This window comes from Amborella trichopoda, chromosome 4 (genome assembly GCF_054954075.1).
Source record: "Amborella trichopoda isolate Santa Cruz 75 chromosome 4, AtrichopodaSantaCruz75HAP2 v2.0, whole genome shotgun sequence".
Classification (NCBI taxonomy): domain Eukaryota; kingdom Viridiplantae; phylum Streptophyta; class Magnoliopsida; order Amborellales; family Amborellaceae; genus Amborella; species Amborella trichopoda.
Genome location: NC_142339.1, coordinates 7,167,648 through 7,188,806, shown reverse-complemented (window position 1 = coordinate 7,188,806; position 21,159 = coordinate 7,167,648). Strand labels below are relative to the sequence as shown.

The 21,159-nt window shown below is 33.6% G+C and overlaps 1 protein-coding gene across 1 annotated transcript; it reads left to right on the top strand.

Moving 5' to 3' along the window:
• The first annotated feature begins 9,872 nt into the window (after positions 1-9,872).
• LOC105420034 (aquaporin NIP1-1-like) lies at positions 9,873-15,422 on the top strand. The gene is made up of 5 exons (XM_011622115.1): positions 9,873-10,046; positions 10,539-10,760; positions 12,119-12,316; positions 13,774-13,835; positions 15,263-15,422. Exons 1-5 carry the CDS (start codon positions 9,873-9,875, stop codon positions 15,420-15,422), a joined length of 816 nt encoding a protein of 271 aa, XP_011620417.1.
• Positions 15,423-21,159: the final 5,737 nt, after the last annotated feature.

Here is a 21,159-nt window from a genome sequence, read left to right as displayed (position 1 = left end):
ACAATCTCCACCTTGATATCAAAATTATCTGCTCACAATGCCAATATACGTTGGATAGCTTCACAAGTTCTTCATCTTTTGCCAAATAATTTTTTCAATATTCTGGCTCAAAAATAGTGTTTGCCATCAAATTTCTCTACCTCGAACTTTTCATTCATACTCTTGATTGCCTTATCGAAAACCCCAAACGAGGGTTCTAATACCACTTGTAATGCTCTGATACCACTTGTTGTGCACGGAAGCTCTAAACCCAATGGGTTAATAATTGACAAATAAAATAAGAGAACTAAAGCATGAAACACATACAACAAGAACATAAAGATTTATGTCGTTGACCCTAAAAGAGCTACTTCATCCACGGGCATGGTAAACAAAATCCACTATATCAATTAAAGTTATATAAAAGATTTTGGAACAAACCTTCACAAAAACCCAAGTCGAGCAAGTATATTTAAACTACTCTCCCTTCCTTCTCTTTACTTGTGGCAACTATTACCAACAACACCAGATAGTGACGCGAGAATAACAAGAAACTTATTTTCTCTCTAACTAAAAAGGGAACAACCCAAAATCTCTATGAGAACTGTTTCTCTACAAGAAACAAACAAATGAAGTTTTCTTCTCTCTAAGAAAAAATTGCATCTTATGCACATGAGGCTCTAGCTCCCTTTCTCTTCAGAGGAACCACGATTTCATATGATGACTCAAATAGGGCACCAATTATCGGCACTTTTATCCCATATATACTAAATATACACTTCTTATATATATTTTACATATATTTTAAAACCATGAGATAGATCTAAGAGTCCTAATCTGTTTTATTTCTATTTTTTGTAGAAAACTTATCAATATCAATCTCAATCCAACAAAATATGAAAATATCTTAATCCTACAAAATATGAGATTTCTTTATGTTGGTGATTTTGGATAGCACTAAATTAAATTCAACATATATATCCTTTCATGTGCTTTTCTAATGTTAAAATGTAATTTTCGATAGAGAGTAAATTTAATGCAAAATTTTTACAAAACAAGGTTTAAAAATCAGTGAACCTGACTGAAACTGGCTAATTCAGATCGTGAATTAGTCGGGTTGGTTTGGTTCCACCTAAATATCAGGATCTAGGCAATTTCTCTTATAAACCAATCACTTTTGTTAGAAAACGGGTCCCACGTGTATTTTTTACTTTTTCAATATTTTTAAAATTTTCAATTTTTTGAGCTAGTTCACTCGGTCGGATCGCTGATCTGGACTGCCAATTTGGATAGATTTTATCCCGAGGTGATCCGGATCATCGGACCTTGTTTTTAAACCACGTTATGGGGCTTTACAAAAATTTAGAACCTTGTAACTAGGACGTGGTAAAAATTACACCGCCTTCTCACTCTATTTTTCTTTGACTCGCTTCTCACTCCAAAAGCATGACTGCAAGAGTGTCAAACTTCTTGAGATGTATTTGATTTCATGGGGATTATAATTTGCTTTATTGGTCCCTTTTGATCTATCGGATAAGGTTATGTGAATCTCTTTCCACCATTGTTGCCCTCAATCATTGTGTGTCCTCAAAAATTATTTTAGGGGAATTAGAACCTTTAGAATTAAGGAAACAGGTTGCATAACAGTATCCTCTCCGCCACTAACTAGGGATTGTCCAATTTGACCGGTTCCACTTGGAAGATTTTAAACAAAGAAATGAAAAAGAAGCAAGAAACCTAAGAATAAGGATGATTCCACGGCTCCTAGAGCTGAAATGATCTGGATGCGACTCTGGCGATTTCGAGTCAAATAGGATATGGGCTACTCCAGTATTTCAAATTTCTGATCAGTGGGGTGGATCGATCATCTGGCGATTTCGAGTCAAATAGGATATGGGCTACTCTAGTATTTCAAATTTCTGATCAGTGGGGTGGATCGATCATCTGTATCGGATCATTGGATAGGCGATCTAAATCAGTTTGAATAGGTGAACTCAAAAATATTTAAAAAATTAAACTAGGGGTTTGTATGTTGGGATTTAAGGGAGAACTAAGAAAGCATCATATAAGTTTTTTAAAAAAGAGCAATATATAACGGGCCGATCAAAGCCAAGACCAATACCTACTGAAACTGGTTCAGTTCTGGCTTATTTGTAGTTCAATTCGGTGATTCCCAATCTAAATCACTAGAATCACTCCTCCATAATATGAAGAGGAAATATAAAATAGAGTGGATAATGAAAAAAAATAAAATAAAATAAAAAAAAAAAAAGAAGAAGAAGAATGTCTCCGACATCTCGAAAAGTCCAAACCCATTTTCTCACTTGTTTCTCACCCTGTCTCTTGGGCCCCTCCTCTGTACTGAAAAAAGCCCAAAACGACATTTCAAAATTCGGCGATGCGGTTAGCGGATTTGTTCCTATTCCACCCTACAAGGATGTGACTGATTTGATCCCTCTTTTACCAACTAAAATTTCGGAAAACTTTCGGTTTTTTAGGATTCTCAACGGAACTTGAGAATTTTGTTTCACACTTCACAAGAGAAAGCTCACATAAAACACGGTCAAATTTTACTGACAAAAAAGAAAGATAATTTATTAAGGAAAAAGTTTATATAAGGTTGCAACCTTCAAATGTAGAATTAAAGATGCAACTTACAAATCTATCAGAAGTGGTCGTTTTAATGTTGAAAAACCCTCTAATTGATCATCTCAACATCAAGATGTACGAATATGAAAAAAAAAAAAAGATTTTGAGTCCTAAAAATAATACATATTGCAACACATTATATAGACAGTCCCTTTTCAATATTTTCATATGTTTATAGATTTACTTGATTTTAACCATTTTTTAAATTTAAAATTTTATAACTATATATGAAAGTAGATTTTCAATGTTTTACACCAAAATTAGAAGTTATGATAAAATTTGGAGGTGCGCCTTAATTGGATTAGTTAAAGTTACAACCTTATAGAAACCACACCCATTTACTAATAGAAAATGTTTTGAGCGGGCTGCAGCCCTCCCTATCAAAATAAGTAAAACGTCACCTAAAAACTCATCATAAATTGTAGTTTTAGTGTTCGAAAACCTTTAAATCGATCATTTTAGCCTCGACCATTGTGTTTATAAAAAAAGAACCAGGATTTCATGCCCTCAAAATAATGTATATTACATCACTTAATTTAAACGGTCTATTTCGCCCTAAAAATAAGTATTTCTGGATCTGCAATATCTATACCATTTTTTGAGCTTCAAAATTCATAATCGATGTTGAAAATTAATTTTAGAGCCATCATAGGATTTCCAATGCTCAAAGTGCGTTCTCGACAAGGATACAAGGTGAGGCTTCACTTTGTTTACATAAAGCCTAGGCCATATACAAATTGCATCCTTTAGTAATTTTCGTAACGAATTTTACTTACTTGAATGGGCACGTATACTAAATTTATGAACAAAATATAGATTCAGATTCGGTAGGACGACATAGAGTCTGTGGACATTATTGTCTATCATAATCCAATAAATGAATGGACATTGATGGGGGAAAATTGAAATCGAAACCCTAGGTCACATCAGGTTGGATCACACTTTGTCTCTATCATCGTTCACTCATTAATTGGACAATGATTACAGATGGCCACGTGCTTGTTACCCTTCTTTAAGAAAAGAGTTTAGAGAATGTTGGCCCTAAACAATCAAACTAAGGGGCACCTCAAAATTTTTCTAGAAGTTGTTTTGATGTCGAAGAACCCTCCAATCTGATCATCTTGATTTTGAGATATATAAATGTAAAAATAAAAATTTTCATTTCTTAAAAATAATGCATTGTACTTACTTGAATAGGCACGTATACTATATTTATTAAAAAAATATACATTCATATTCAATAGGACCACATAGAGTTTGCGGACATTATATCGATCATAATCCAATCAATGAATGGACGTGATAGAGAGAAAAGTGGGGTTGGATCTCACTGTCTTTATCATTGTTCATTCATCCATTGGACTGTGATAACAAATGACCAGGTGCTAATTAACCTTCGGTTCTGGCACATGTGTTTTTTCTACGTAGAAGATGAGTTTAAACATCTAACATGGGTTTCGGACATCTATAGTCCGAATCCTTTCGCCTACTTTAAAAAATATAATTGGGCAGGTTCGGGCATTAGATGTCCAAACTCACTCACTTGTCATTTTCTTCAAGATATCTAATGTCCAAACATACCTTTTCATCAAAAAAAAAGATAAGTTCAGTGAACCACGGGTAACTTGGAGATAACAAAAGATGAAAAGTAGGATCATAGTGTAAAATAGAAAATAATTAATCTTTTTCTTAAATTTCTTTCCAAGTGATGGATTTTTAATAAATTTCACTTAGTTCTTTCATAGGAAAAATAAAATTAATCGTCAAACTACCTCAAATAACATTGAGGTGGTCAAATAAACAAGTTAGTCGACAAAGAACCACGCTCAATCATTCTTTCAGTAGAGTACATCCTCACCTATTTATGCCCTTATAATTTAGTACCTGAATAAGAAGAGTACTTGAGAAATGGGCAGAGGGCGTGGTGTAGCACCCTTACGCCCTAGTCAATATGTTGTGATTTTCATTCCTACTAACACCATTATGCTAACACTTTTAAAAAACAAACTCCTCAAGTATTTGAAAAAAAGGGTAGGGGTTGTCTTCTCCAATGAATTACCAAAAAAAAAGAACAAGAAAGATACTTTAGTAACTTAACTCTAATTAAAAGTTTCGACCCCGAAAAATGTCTTTTTTATTTGTATCTTTTTGTTTTCGGGATCCCACCCAAAACAGGCAAGGTAATTATGTTATTAAGCTTGACTTAAATGATGAAACTACCTCCTCGTAATTGGGTTCCAGATTCGAAATATGTGTGTTTAATTAAAATTTCATGTTTCAAGGTTTGATTTAGGAACAAGAAGAGTTATTTTGGTAATTCAATTAACTTATATCACTATCCAAATTACCAAAATACTCCTGATTGTTCATATCTTCAAACACAAATGTATAGTTTTAGGTATTTTTGGGCCAAGTAGTTGAGGAGGTACTTCAATGACATAATTTTACGATAGAAACCACTTGTTGATGAATTGTTTGATTTGTCGAGTTTCATGCTTTCCATTGCAAATAGGAAAATTATTACTCTAGAAAACCAATGGTGATTCCTGCTTTCTTACATTAGCAATGCATCTTCTCAACCTCCCTGAATAATCAATATAATCAATATAGTGTGCAATTTTTGTAAGGAGGCAACCTTAGCATTCTACATTATCCACTTTAGTTGGATGGTGTAAATACGTCTTTTAATACTACCACAGTGTCAAGTCCCCCCTGCCTAACTAAAATAGACATTGTAAATTACTTCTACAAGTATTATTGCCTCCTTGTATACAAACTTTTGCAATAACATATTGAATCTTGCCCAACATTGAAGGATTATAGAAAGCTTGCCCTTTATGTTTTTCTTCTTCTTGATTGTAAATGGATAGGATAAAGAAAGGACCAAATAAAACTTGAGAGAATATCAAACCAATTTCTTAGGAATTAAAGTTCAATGTAAGAAAATAGATGCCACCAAAAGGCCCTTCAGTATACGTTTTCATTAAGACATCTACAATTTAAAGGGCAAAAATACTAATAACTATGTTCTAAGAAGGGTTCGGTTTGTATAGGATAGGATTGAGGCCTTAAACAATCAAAGTAAGACACACCTTCAAATAGTCTCCAAAAATATCGTTTCAGTATAAATAGCCTGAGAATTTATTTTCATCTCTAATTATAAAAATTAAAGCTTCAAAATTTGTGTAAATCAAGCAAATCTATCACTACTTGAAAATATTCAAAATTGACAGCCTAGATTATGCGTTGAAAGATGTACTATTTTAAGACTTGAAGTCCATTTGTTTTTTATGTTCATGTATCTCAAGGTCGAGATGATTGGATTTGAGGGTTTTTTGGCATCGAAAATACTTTTTCAAGTGAATTTTTTGTGTGCTCTTTATTTTGATTGTTTAGGGCCTCTACCCTATACAAACTTTTTCCTTCCAAGGGACACTACTCTAATCATGAATCGAATAAGAAACCTTGAGTATTGAATCGATTTTTCAGGGAGCGGAGGTTGATACAATTCTAAACTCCCTTTATCTCAACTTTGAATTCCGTTTAATTATTCGCAAAACATTGTGATTTGTTTTTTAAATTGCATTAAATAGATTTTTTTCAAAATTAAAGAAATACGATAAGGGCATTTTATGGTCACAAGTTTGATAGGAGGGGTGTGTTAAAGTCAAATTTTGTAGCTACAGGAAGTGCAAAAGGGAGAGTTTCCTTTAACAATTAGATTTGGATTTTATGTAGAGAGTAAGGAAGAAATAAAATTGAAATTGTGTTGGGATATAGGTTACTTAAGTTCTGTTTTTTGCAGGAGAGGTCACCTGAGCTCTACATTGTATTGGGAGATAGGTTACCTAAGTTTTTTTTTTGCAGGAGAGGTCACCTGAGCTCTACATTGTATTGGGAGATAGGTTACCTCCTAAGTATGGACTCTACCCTAACGTCTCTCTCTCCATAGAATACTACTATAAATGTAAATGTCACTTATCCTTAAAACCTCTCATTCCATAGAATCTGATTTTTTTATTTGAATTGTAATCCTTTGATTGTAAATAAATATTTTTTTTTATGATCATCATGAGTTCATGTTATTTGACCTATTTTTATATTTTTCTTTTATTCAGATTTTTTTTAATAAATATTTCAAGCTCTGAATTGATTTTTCTAAGTCCGTCTGTAATAATTTTTTCCATCTTATTTAGATTTTTAATGCTATTTATAGTTTGCTTGGTTATTATTTTTGGCTTTTAATGTATTTTTCTTTTTTAGCTCTTTCTTTCACATGTATGTTGTCGAGTCCACTTGGAATCACTAGGGTTACTTGGCTTGGGTAGGGTACAAGTCTGGAGCCCAAGCTGACTAATTGAACCTTGATCCAAAACTCCATGTAGCAAAAAAGATGATCCTTTTAATTTTCTTGAATACTTTTTTTATTTTTTTGGTAGATCAGTGTGGCTTTTTTTTTTTTTGGTAGATTAATGGGGATTACAGACCTCTACCTGTTTTAAAAAATAGGCAGTGGTTTTCATAAGCATCAGTAAGAAAAAGAAGCAGCCCATTAACTGAGGCTCAGTCGATGCTATCACCACGACCTCAACCCCATTTCCTATTTTCTTGAATTCTTACTAATTGAAATTCAATTTTGTCAAAACCCGGATCTTGTATTAGGTGCATGAGTAATATGAAAGTACAAGAGTTCCATTCATGTGTTATCCAATAATATTCATCCACAAGCTCTTAAAAAAATCATTTAACTTGCATGGTAATTAAGTATCTAGTGGTCGGCACCGATAACTACCAGGTTTATAATTTATAGCAATCATCACATTGAACTGATAATATAGTTGAAGAATAATGAACTTAGCATTCTATCTCAATAATAAATGAAAGGATGGCCAGATAAAGGAATTATTGTGAGAAACAAAGACTAGCATATTCTTATGAATGATTCTCCTTTTTGTCACTTGCGAAAATAGCGAAATAGTTAAAAGAGTTGTTTATGCCGTGAAATTTAGTACAGCTATAAATATGGGTGTGGTTTGCATAAGGTTGCAACTTTAAACAATCAAATTAAAATGCACCTCTAAACTTTGTCATGAAGTGCTATTTTGGTGTTAAAAAATGGTTCAGATCAAGTAGATCTATAAACACATGAAGATCTTGAAAATAGATGGTCTAGATAATATATTGCAAAATATTCTATTTTTTGGACTTTAATTCTCTTTTTTCCTCCATATTTATATATCTCAATGTCAATATGATCAATTAGATGTTTTTTAAAGATCAAAACAACTTTTTTCGAAGATTTTATAGATGCACCCTATTTCTACATTTTAAGGTGTCAACCTAATATAATCTTTTTTATACAAATAAAAAAAATGGGGTTATCAAATTTTTATTTGAATTTTTAATGCATTAATTTTTGTTTTAATGAATAGGATAGGGTATGAGTTGTTTAGTGAATAGGGTAGTGTGTGAGTTGTTTTGGGGATATGATTGGTTTTAATATTAAACAAATGATTAGTAGGTTTTTAATAGATAAATGTTAATTAGGTTTTAGTTAGGATAAGACTTATTTGAGGTGGTTTGATAAGGGAGAGGTGAGTTTGAGAGAGAGAAAGTTTATTGTTTTAGGGGATTTTATTATTTATTTATTTTTTCTTTCTTCTAATTGTATTTATAGGGGAGATATTTCTTCTTTGTACATAGAGATTGGAATTGAATAAAGAATTTGGATATTGTGAAAAAATATTTTGGGATGGGTTCCTTTATAGACTTGAGAGAGGATATATTCATTATTTTTATTTTAATTATTTATTCCATCATCTTCCCTGCATTAATTGGTATCATAGCAAGTAAGATCTATCAATCACAATGTCATCAAAATCTTCTCTTACACTCGAGGATATATTATTGCAAATCATGGAGTTTGTGGATCAACAAATTAAAAAGAGCATGAACAAAATCATGGAGAATATCCGAAAAGACATAAGCGAAATTAAACAGTAAGTACAATGGTTAGAGAATACTATTCTTCGAGAAGAGAGTGCATGCAACCATGAAGATCTAGCACTATACTTCATCGTAGATATGAATCGAGGCCCACAACTAACTAGGGGTGTCGACCTTGAATATGACGATCATATTATGATGTATGAATCATTATCTGAGGAGCTTCCACATATATTGGTATTCAGCTCGATCTTCCCAAATATTACCAGGAACTTGAAAAAGAAAAAGAAATCACAATTGAGCCTAGAATAACAGTGTTATACTTCAAGTTGAGCACAAAGTACTTGATGGATCAGTTTATTGAAGGAAAAGTGCGAGGTGCATGATGGGACTGCATCACCAATTATTTAATTAGCTTCTACATGGTGTAAGCTCGAAGTCGATCTTCTCCCAACCCTGACAGAATGACCCAAATAAAAATTTGGGGTTATCAAAGTTTTTATATATTTTATTTAATAGATTAATTTTTGTTTTAGTGAATAGGGTAGTACATGAGTTGTTTAGTGATAGGGTAGTATGTAAGTTGTTTAGTAAATAGGGTAGTGCCTGAGTTGTTTTGGGGATGTGGTTATTTTTAATTAGGGAAAGGATTAAGTTGGTTTTAAATACACAAATGTTAATTAGGTTTAGTTAGGACAAGGCTTACTTGATATGGTTTGATAAGGGACACGTGAGTTTGAGAGAGAGGCAGAGTACTTACTTTTTGTGGGTTTACTTGTTTATCTTTTTTTTAAGTATATTTAAAAAGGAGATGTCATTCTTTATACATAGAAATTGAAATTGAGTAAAGAATTTGGGTCTTGTGAAAAGATATTTTAGGATGGATTTGTTTACATATCATCATAAAGAGGTATATTCTTTCACCCTTTATTGTTATTATTATTTTAATTATTTTTTCCCTCATCTTTCTTATATCACTTTTTTTTTGTTAGTTTATGAGAAAGTCTTAAGAGAGAGAGAGAGGGATAATTTTTATGTTCTACAACATAGGAAAATACTAGCTCAAAAGCATGTTATGTTAGAAAACTTGGTAATTCATATTTTTTTTGTTTGTATGTCTATTGGTATTGAGAGAGAATCCTAGAAATTTCAAAAGTGAACATTCTATAAACACACTAGGCTAAGCATATTCCTTGTTCAATCCTTTTTTTTTTTTTTTGCACAGCTCTCCCCTCAGCCTTCTTACAGTTATATAATTGCTTAAGGCAACAGATCATGGGGATTATACTCTATAGAGCATGGAGAATGAATTAGGAAGGATGGGTGAGACTCCTAAAACATCCCCAATTGGCATCTCTCCTATTCCTGATGTGTTGAGCTTGGAAGAAGGCAAGACTTCTTTTACTAGTGTTTGCCAAGACAGCCCTCTAAGGCTTCGTCTCTCTCCATCATTCATCGTCTCAATACAAAAGGTGAGCACATATGATATGCTCCCTCATAAGCATATTATGCATCTACTCCCTCGCTCGAGATACTGATTTAGGATGATTTTCTTTTTTTCAGTCTAAAATTTTGAGAACCATGTAAGAATTGCTAGATGATTATTTAAAAAAATATTTAAATTTTGAGTTTTGTGGCCCTTAGATCTAGCCCTTTAAAAATTGGATCGTATCTATGCAATCAATGCATTAGTTTTTTCTAGTACATAGAGATTCTATTTCACGAATTTTTTTTTGTTGCTATGATTATTCTATTGGTTGTAGAGATTATGTTCTAGTGGTAATATACTAATATTACTATTGTTTATTTTTACAATTAAAAAAAAAAGTTGTTGAAAGTTTTGTTTCCCATTCAAAATAACAAAATGAGTCCTCTTCATCATTTCAATATTTGATAATAATGCAAAACAGTGCATAATAAGAGCATTATTTAAAGTGACGATGTAGAAGTGTTGTCTCTTTCAGATTATTGCAGAGATGCTTGCTTCATATTTTGTGGTATTTGTGGGTTGCGCATCACTTCTCATGGATGCTGATAAGCACAACATAGGTTTAGTGGGCGTTGCAATTGTGTGGGGTTCGGTTGTGATGGTGATGATTTACACAATTGGTCATGTATCAGGAGGGCATTTCAACCCAGCTGTGACCATTGCCTTTGCATCTATTGGCCGCTTTCCATGGAAGAGTGTGAGAAAACCCTAAAACTTGTAGCCCTAATTTGTGTCTTTTGGTGATCTATGCTTCTCTATCTATTTGTAAGGGTGGCAATGGACCCGACTAGACTCGGGACCCAATGGGTAGACCAACCTCGGGTTTAGGTAAGAGTTCAATGTTGGACCTGACGAGTCGGGTCAAGGTCCAAAACCTGGACCCGACCTGCACATTACTCGGGTCTGGGTTCGGGTCGCAACCGGACCCAACCTGCAGTTATAAACCGTTAAAGATAAAATATTTTATTTTGAGTCATATTCGTTTGGGTGTAGCAAGAATCATATACAATAAGAACTCGCAGTCATTTTTAGCTATTAAACGACAAATCAGACGGCTTGCCAATAATTTGGGCATATGATGGTAAAAAAAGGGAAAAAAAAAAAAAGCTCATAGTCATAGGGCGGCAATGGACCCGACCAGACCCGGTAACCGACGGGTCGGATCCAGGTCAAAAACTTGGACCTAAATACCATTCGAGTCCGCGTCCAGCCGGACCGGACCCATTGTCACCCCTATCTATTTGAGCTTGAATTTGGCACAGGAAAAATGCATATTTCACGGTTCAAATACAGTGTCATTCTTTGAGTGTATGAATAGCCACACGAGTTAAAGAACTTAGATCAAATACAGTGTCATTCTTTGAGTGTATGAATAGCCACACGAGTTAAAAAACTTACTTAGAGCTGAGTGAAACTACACCATATTTATACTAGTAGTATATAGTGACACACAATGGGTAATATCCATAATCTTTTCTGGATGGTGAACGGTTGAGATTGACGGTAACTACGTAAACTTATGTCAGGGTGGAATTTGTTTGATCTCAATTGTCTAGTGTTAGGGATGATAGACGATGGATGTCTACGTGATGTATCATATACCATAAATCTCCGGTGTATAGCAAGTATACTATGTGTGTTATATACTATATACGATAATAGACTATTTTTTCTTACTACAAGCATAAACAAGACCATTTTTTTATCGTACGAAGATGTCATAATCACTCTTAGCTGATATAAAATCTGACAGATATGGATGTCCTAGTGAAGAGACTCAAAGCTCAGAAGGGCACTAAATTTCGAACTTTATGACAAACTCAAAGTTGTCGAATTTCACATAGGATGGCTAGAAGTGATTGTGACCTCCTCATAGGCAAATGGTCTTAGATTATACAATCCCTTTTCCTTATGTGCTTCGAACTTTTTATGATCATATAGATCATAGAATACATTTTCTCTTAAGATAAACCTGATCCCGATCCTACCAATGGTTATAACTAGTTTTATTGCACCTTAATCTAATACTGGGCAGGAACTTTATCTTTCATGTAGGTGCCCACTTATGTTGCAGCTCAAGTCCTGGGTTCGACTCTTGCTAATGCTACTTTGAGGATATTGTACCAGACCAAGAAGGTTAATGTTTCTATGACACTGCCCGCAGGGACTGACATTGAGTCACTGGGATGGGAATTTATAATGGCATTCCTTCTTATGTTTGTGGTTTGTGGAGTGGTAACTGATAGTAGGGCGGTATGTATTTGATCATGTCTATTATTTTGTGAAATGTTTAATATTTTTTGTTAGGCTTTATTATTATTGTTGTTGTTGTCGTCGTCAGTGGCCGATTTTTTTTCTTTTGGTGGAGGTTGTTCTCCAATTCTGCGATCTTATTGATTCTATACAGTTCTTGCTTTTGAAATTTTAGGAATTTTATCTCCATAACTTTTGAATAAATTAGATTTACATAGGTGTTGCCTGTGTAAGCATCAATTCTTAAACGGACACCGATGCTTGCACTGGTCTACAAGCGTGAACAGTCTTGTACTTCAGATTGAAAGCCAACATAGCTAAACATGTCCATAATGTAAGTTTTTATAACTAAAAAATTACATTCTAATATATAAAATATAATATCTCTTTTTAAACCACATAAAAGTTGTCAATGACTTAGGAGAATAGAGGGCTTCGAATAAATGACTTGATGCAAAATCCTGTTAGAAACATTTTCATAGTTTTTTATTATTTTTATTTAGTACACCCAAAGTTCTTTAAGTGTCAACATCATATTGATACATGGCACCAACCAGGGGCTGTAAGTCTAGTAGCAACATTGGTTACGCATGTGTATGCGTACATACAATCACATGTATTAATGTATGCATGCATGTATGAGTAAGCTCAAATTTTTAGGGCTCCTAGCACCTAAATAATGAAGCTCCCTGACCTAAGGAACCATTTGGGGGTGGCTAATGGACCCCAAAAAGCTACAAATCTCTTAATCAGATTGATTTTTAGTTCCAAGGCCACTCCAAAATTTTACAACCACTGCTCTTTCAGATGGATTTGGGATGGCAATTCCTTTCTTTGTTTGTCTAAAGATTTGTATTTCAGAGGTGTGAAAATTTATTTGGAGCTTTTTTGGGATCCCTTACCCACCTTGAAAGTGATTTTTAAGGTCGGGAAGCATCACCATTGGTATTTCTATTGGAGGGCTAAAAGTTATTAACCCTATGTCGCATACACTTATTAGTAGGGTTGAGGATTTACGCGGGTTCGGATCTAAAGTTCATATTTCGGATCCAGCTATGGATCCAAAATTCGGATCAAATCTGGGTACAGGTGAATTCAATCCGGATCCGACCCCGTTATTAAAACAATATATATGATTTACATTTACTAATTTATATATTTAATGTATATAATATTTTTAACTTTTAAAAACCTAATACCCATTTTGGATTGGTTTGTAGAACTGGTCAGATCCGGATCCGGATCTAGATCTTAGGGATAGTTTTTAGATCCTAATCCTATGTATTCTTTTCAGATGTGGATCCAGATCTAGGCAGATCTGGACCCTATCTGAAAAATTATCTGGTATGCATGTGCACACACCCATTACCTTGATAGAGCACCATGGACAAAAGTACATCCATGTTATTTAATAAATTTCCCTTTATAAACCGTTATTGCCCTATGAATTTTGACAGATTGGAGAGCTTGCGGGGGTTACAATAGGAGCAACTGTCCTAGCTAATGCACTCATTGCGGGGTAACTACAATTACTTTACTTAATTGCATTGTTCTTTGGGATGGTATACAGTGAGACTATGTACCTTTGGAATAGGTAAGTCACAAGAATTACAACCATCCGATATGAAATCTGATAGCTTTGGTGTGTCACAAAGTTTGAGAATTTTTTTTTTGAATTTTGTGCTTGGTCAATGAAATAAATGTAGCCACTCAATTTCACATCCAATGGTCAAGATTTATTGTGACCACTTTGTACAAAATATAAATGGTCTTATCATATACTTTCACCAAGCACAAAATTCAAAAGAATTTTTCTCGAACTTTATTACACACCCAACCTATCAGATTTCACATCTGATAGTTGTAAGTATTGTGACCTCCCTATTCCAAAAGTAAATGGTCTCATTGTATACAATCCCTAATCATATTGGTTTTTAGTTCTAAGGCCACTCCAAATTCTTGAAAAACATATGGACTTGAAAGTACCTAGAAACAGGCATAGGCCCATTTGTTGCATTTAGGGCAGTGTAAAACTAATCCTTACCAAAGGATACATGAGTAAAGACACAATAATCATTTTTCAACCAAAAAATGAGGACATATGAAAATTTGAAAAAAGGTGCGGTTTGTATAGAGCCTAGGCTCTAAACAATCAAATTAGAGTCTACCTTCAAATAGTACCTTCAATACTATAAATCTTTGTGATAGCTTTAAAATATATTTTCATATTTATTTATAAATTTTAAAGCTTCAAAAATAGTGTAGATCAACATATCTATGAAAACTTGAAAATCTTGAAAATTGACAGTCCAAAAATGCATTACAAAATACATTATTTTCAAAACTTAAAATCCATTTTTTCTTATGTCCATAGATCTTGATGTCGATATGATCAATTTGAAGATATTTGGGCATCAAAACAACCTCTTCTAGTGAAATTTTTGAGGCAGGCTCAAATTTGATTGTTTAGAGCCTCGACTCTATATAAACTTTTCCCTTTGCAAAATTGTAAAGAGTTTTATTTTTTATATTTTTTATTTTTTATTTTCATTTTAAATTGGAAAAGTCTACTCTAAGTCCCCCCGACTCTAGGTCTTTCAAAGACTTAGCATTCAAAACACCTTTTATATAACTAGAACTACAATCTTGTTCTAGATCCAGTTTTTTCCAACTCCAAAATGCAGATCTACGGATCTGTGAAGAAGCAAAAAAAAGGTTCAAATTTATTTTTCAAAATATGCCCTTTTATTAAAATTTTATTTATTTATCCATATTCTTGATCACTATAGTTGAGATTATTGACTCCTAAATGTTTTGATCCAAAATCAATTTGACTTGAATTTTTTGGATGCGGATACATATAAACAGGTGTGTGGCTCAAAACATCAAAACCTCACCCTTTAAAATTTCATATACCTTTTCATGACTTGTGACTTATTCCACCAGGGCTATATCTGGAGCCTCCATGAACCCGGCAAGGAGTGTGGGAGCTGCAGTTGTAAAAGGAGACCTAGAAAAGCTTTGGATTTATCTTGTGGGACCCACAGCTGGGGCAGTCATTGGAGCCCACACCTATAATATACTAAGGTCAATTGCTATTTACTGAAATGGGGTGGAGGTTGTGGTGGTACCACCACTTGAATTTCAGCTATCGATTTAGGTTTCCATTCCCACTGACGCATTCGAAAACCACTAACCATTTCTAAAATTGGTCTGCCCAAAAAAAAAAAAAGTTATATTTCCCAAGAAAATGAAGAATGAAAGAAAGTATAATGAATGTCATGTATTTGCTTGGTTCATACTGGTCCTAAAATAAAAGTGTCAAGCCCATATGATTTCCGATGAGTCAAGTGGCTTCTGTTAATATTTTTGAAATAGTGGAGGAAATTGTTACTATTTTTAGTTTGAAAAATGCTTAACAGTATTTCAAAACAACCACTTTGGTTTTATTGTTCTTTCTTAAAATACTTTGTAGAGAGAGAAAGATGTAGGTTTGAGTCCTATATTGAAGATGAGAGAGTTTGTTGAGCTATATTTAAGAGCATTCCCATGCAATATACTCTAAGTACAAATGGAGATAAGACACATGTATAGAGCACACGAAGCGTGCGATGTGAGTGTGCATATGCATGTGCATGTGCGAGTGCGAGTTGTTGGAGTGCAAGTAACACATGTAACTTATAGCTGTTGGATGATACATGTAACCACCACAACACTAAATAGGTAGCCTCTTGGTGCTCTATAACAAGGGTACTCCTACCCATATGATTTTGAATACTTGGAACAAATTTTTAGCGTATCTCAATAGACTATTCTCTGCAATTCCAGTAAACAAACCAGTGGGCAAGCTCTCTCTATTCGATTTTATCTCTTTCTCTCTCTAAACTTTCTAGACTCTGGTGTCTATTGTGTGGGTACCAATCTCAAGTGCATAGAGCTTAGGAATATCATATAAGACCTCTCTGTTTTTTTGTATCCCGAGGATGAGTTGTCCTTCTTATGCATATCAATTAATAAATCGAAATGAGCATATATCGTCTTGAGATAGCGCTCTTGCGTGCTCGAAAACAAGAAGAGTTCGAGATTGATTTTTGTAAATCGTATCATTTTTTTTCCCCCATTACACTCAACCAAACTTCGAACAATTCATGACTTCTTTGAAGGTCATGAATCACGACTTTACTCGACTCGAATGCTTCAACGGGCCGAATTTCAAGAGATGGCAGCTACATGTTCTCTTTTTGCTTACCACTCTCAAAGTGGCTTCATAGTCACCGAGTCAATGTCTGCACCGCCACCACCATCAGATGACTCTACAGACGAGCAAACTCAATCATACAAGAGATGGATGGAGGGTGATTATATATGCAAGGGTCACATCCTAAATACCTTGACATGTATGCCTCTATTGGCACGGTGAGAGAGCTTCGGAAAGTACCTGAAACCAAGTACCTCACAGAAGAGTCTAGTAACAAAATATTTTTGATCTCCAACTTTTGTAGATTTTAAATTCATTAAAAACAAGTCTATTCTCTCTCAAGTATATGAGTTGCAACTTGTAGTCAATGAACTTAAAGATTGTAGTATTTCTATGGATGAATACTTTCTAGTAGGCTCTATAATTCATAAGTTACCACGTCTTGGAGAAAGTACCAAAAAAAGATGAAATACAAGAAAGTTGATCTTAATTTGGTCCAACTTCAAAGATCTCTTCGAATTGAAGAAGAGAAAAGACTTAGGGGAAAGAAAGATGAATCATTTAATTTTCACTCTAAGGCAAACCTTATGGAGCAAAAATCAATTGCTCCTTATAACAAGAAGCATTTCTCTTCTTAGGTCAATAATGAAAATTATAAGGACCAAAAGTTTATTGCCAACAAAAAAAAAAGCCAGTTGTTATGTATGTGAAAAACCGGGACAGTATTCAAAAAAGTGTCGACACCGAAAATAGCTCAAGAGGCCTAGAGACCAAGTGAACTTGACCATTGAAAAAATATTTGTAGCAATGGTAACCGAAGTAAACTTGATCGATAAAGACAATGGATGGTGGGTCGATATCGACGCTACCATTCATGTATCTAATGATCGAGAAATGTTTAACACTTTTGAATAAGTGGCGACGGTAATTCAGTTCAACTTGGAACCCAAGCTATGGCAAATATGCTTGGAAAGGGTACTCACCTTAAAAAATATGTACTACGTACCAGACATGAAAAGAAACATTGTTTCAAGATGTATCTTGATTAATAAGGGCTTTAAAATGGTCATTGGGTCTGACAAAGTCATCTTGTTTCCATTAAATCTTTGGTTAAATTAGGATTAAATTCTAATTTGCTGAATTAACTAAAGAAAAAAAGTGAAGTATATGTACAAAGCTAAAATAACTAGAAAACATTTTCCTTCTATTGAAAGAAATAGTGAATTGTTAGGACGTGATGTATGTGATCTAAATAATGTTCTAACTAGAAGTGGTAAAAGATACTTTATTATCTTTATTGATGATTTTTCTAGATTTTCTTATGTTTATTTGCTTAAACATAAAGATGAGCTTTTTGAAAAATTTAAGGTTTTCAAAGTGGAAGTTGAAATCAACTTAGTAAGAAAATCAAAATCATTAGAAGTGATAAAGGATGAGAATATTTATCAAATGACATTAATGAATTTTGTGAAAATAATGGCATTATTCATCAAGTAACTGCTCCATATACCCCTCAACAAAATAAACTAACGGAAAGAAAAAATAGAACTTTAGCTGAAATGGTAAATGCAATACTTATTTATTCTTCCTTGCCATTGAATTTGTGGGGTGAAGCTTTATTATCTGCATGCTTTATTTTAAATAGGATTCCACATAAAAAGTATGATCAGGCCCCTTATGAGCTTTAGTTTGATAAAAAACCTTCTTTTGAATTTTTTTCAAAATATGGGATTGTCTTGCATATGTTAGACTTTCATATCCTACAAAATATGAATTGGGTCCTAGGACATCTAAATGTGTTTTTGTGGGATATTCTCATAATAGTAAAACTTATAAAAAAAAATTATTCTAATTTCTAATACATTTTTGGAATTTAGAGATGCTAATTTTTTTGAAAATCTCACTTGTAAAAGTGAAGTGAATGAATCAAGTGGCACGCAAAATAAAAATAATCATGAAAATGATCATTATATTGATGAAAAACATGTAGAAAATAATAATGATGAAATAATAGAACCAAGAAGAAGTAAAAGAATTAGAGGAGATCCATTTTACAACTTTAGACCTGATTTTTATATTTATCTTGATGAGGCTAATCAAAATAAAATTTTGAATTCATTACCTATAGTCTCAAATGTGGAGGAAGATCTTACATCTTTAAATAAAGCTTTGGCATATCAAGATGCAATTTTTTTTAAGAGAAGCTATTAATAATGAAATGGATTCCATAATTCCATAATAGCTAATAAAACTTGGAAATTAATAGATCTTCCACTAAGTTCTAAACCCATTAAGTGTAAATGGATTTTTAAAAGACAAATGAATTCTGATGGTTCTATTAATAAATATAAAGCATGATTAGTTGCTAAAGGTTTTAAACAAAAAAAAAGACAATAATTATTTTGACACATCTGCACCTGTGGCAAGAATTGCTACTATCAGATTGCTTTTAATAATAGCCTTTTCTAATCATCTTTTCATACATCAAATGGATGTAAAAACTGTTTTCTTAAATGGTGACTTAGATGAAGAAATATATATGGAACAACCCGAAGGGTTTGTAATGTCAGGTCATGAGAATAAAGTTTGTAAATTGATTAAATCTCTTTATGAACTAAAACAAGCGCCTTAACAATGGCCTAAGAAATTAGACAATGTGTTGATGTCAAATAGCTTTAAGAGAAATGGGGCTAATAAATGTGTATATCGTAAGAAAATGAATTTTTTATGTATCATAATTTGTTTATATGTGGATAACATGCTTATCTTTGGCTCTAATCTAGAAATTGTGGAGGAAACTAAAAAGTTCCTCACACCTAACTTTGATATGAAAGACATAGGAGAGGCTGACGTGATACTTGGTATCAAAATAGTAAGAAAAGAAAAAATATTAATTTTGACTCAATCTCACTACATTGAAAAATGCTTAATAAATTTGAGCATATTGATAGTAAGTCAATCTCTACCCCTATAGTTCCTCATATTAAGTTAAAGAAAAATGATGGAATATGTATATCTCAACTTGAATATGCTAAGGTAATTGGTATTTTAATGTATTCAATGACTAGCGCAAGGCCTGACATTGTATATGCGGTAGAAAAACTTGGTAGCTATACAAGTTGCCCAAGTAAAGAGCATTGATATGTTATATCTCGAGCATTAAGATACTTGAAATGATCTATCAATTATGGCATAAAATATGTGAGTTATCCTGGAGTGTTGGAAGGGTTTAGTGATGCTAACTGGATTAATGAAATCCAATATTCACTATCAACATCCTGATGGATATTTACATCAGCAGGTAATGCGATATCATGGGGGTTAAATAAACAAATGTATATTTCATGCTCTACTATAGAGTATGAAATTATTGCTTTAAACTCTGTCGGTAAAGAGGCCAAATGGCTAAAGAATTCGTTATATGACATTCTCATATGGCCAAAGTCAATACATGCAAGAACAATATATTGTGATAATCAAGTTATTATTGCTAAAGTTTGTAATGATGTATATAATGGAAAATCCACATATATTGCAAGAATGCATAACTCCATTAAAATGTTAATTGGGGATATAGTAATTAGTGTAGAATATATAAGATCAAAATAAAATTTGGTTAATCCTTTGATTAAAGGCCTACAAGGGATGATATTAGTAAGATGTCAAAACGAATGGGGCTAAAGTCCATTGAGTAATTATCTACAGTGGGAACCCAACTTAGTATTTTGTAACCTCAAAATTCTAAGTTCAATGTGGTAAAAACAAACTGCACGTATAGTTAGTTTGGTCACTAGACGATAAAATATAAAAAGCACCCATTCATAGAAAATTTATAAAGTAGATAAATCTAGTGATGACCTATATATTAGTGGGATGAGTTATGCTCTTAATGTTGTTTATGGACTATATATATAAATCGGAGTGTTTTTATATACAGGGACACTCTTGATAGACACACCTATATAAGTGAGGAAGTGAAGCCGCTTCTTTGAAGGTCTGTGCTTCGTACCCGTGAACTATTCATCCAAAATATTCAGCTCCGACCGAGGGAAGGAATAGAGTCAAATTTTGGACAGATGTATAGGTGGGCAACACTCCTCTCAAGGATCAGTACCCCAACCTTTTCCGTTTAGCCTGTGATGCTTGTTCCTCAGTAGCTAACAATTTTAGTGGTGTCGGAAGTTCAAGATCTTGGAAGCCAGATTTCAGAAGACCTTTCTTGGAACATGAGCTCGAGGAATTCAGTTCCATGGCTGGTACTATTCAATCTGTATACCTCACGCACTCTGGAGTTAATCTGGGCCCCCACTCCCACAGGTGTTTTCTCAGTATCTTCCTTCTTTTGTGCATCCTCTTCCCCCTCTAACCCCTCTGGCCCATCTGGTGCTATTGCGTCTGGAGCATGGAACCCCTTCATCCCTCCTAGGATCCAGGTACTCTGGTGGATTACAATTCATGGGAGTGCGTTAACAGTTGATCAACTGCAGAGGAAAGGAGTCCAAACCCCGATAGATGTGTTATGTGTATGGAGGAAGAAGAGTCAAATGAACACCTCTTTCTACACTGGTTTTTCTCAGGCACTTTGGAGTAACATTATGTCCTAGTTCAACTGGACCTGGGTTAGCCCGAGTTCTATCGCCCATTT

What these genes read in the sequence shown, in the direction of transcription:
- LOC105420034 (XM_011622115.1), top strand. Translation starts at nt 9,873, where the DNA reads ATGGAGAATGAATTAGGAAGGATGGGTGAGACTCCTAAAACATCCCCA. An exon ending in GCCGCTTTCCATGGAAGAGT is followed by an intron (nt 10,761 to 12,118) that starts GTGAGAAAACCC and finishes TCTTTCATGTAG; the next exon opens with GTGCCCACTTATGTTGCAGC. An exon ending in TGGTAACTGATAGTAGGGCG is followed by an intron (nt 12,317 to 13,773) that starts GTATGTATTTGA and finishes GAATTTTGACAG; the next exon opens with ATTGGAGAGCTTGCGGGGGT.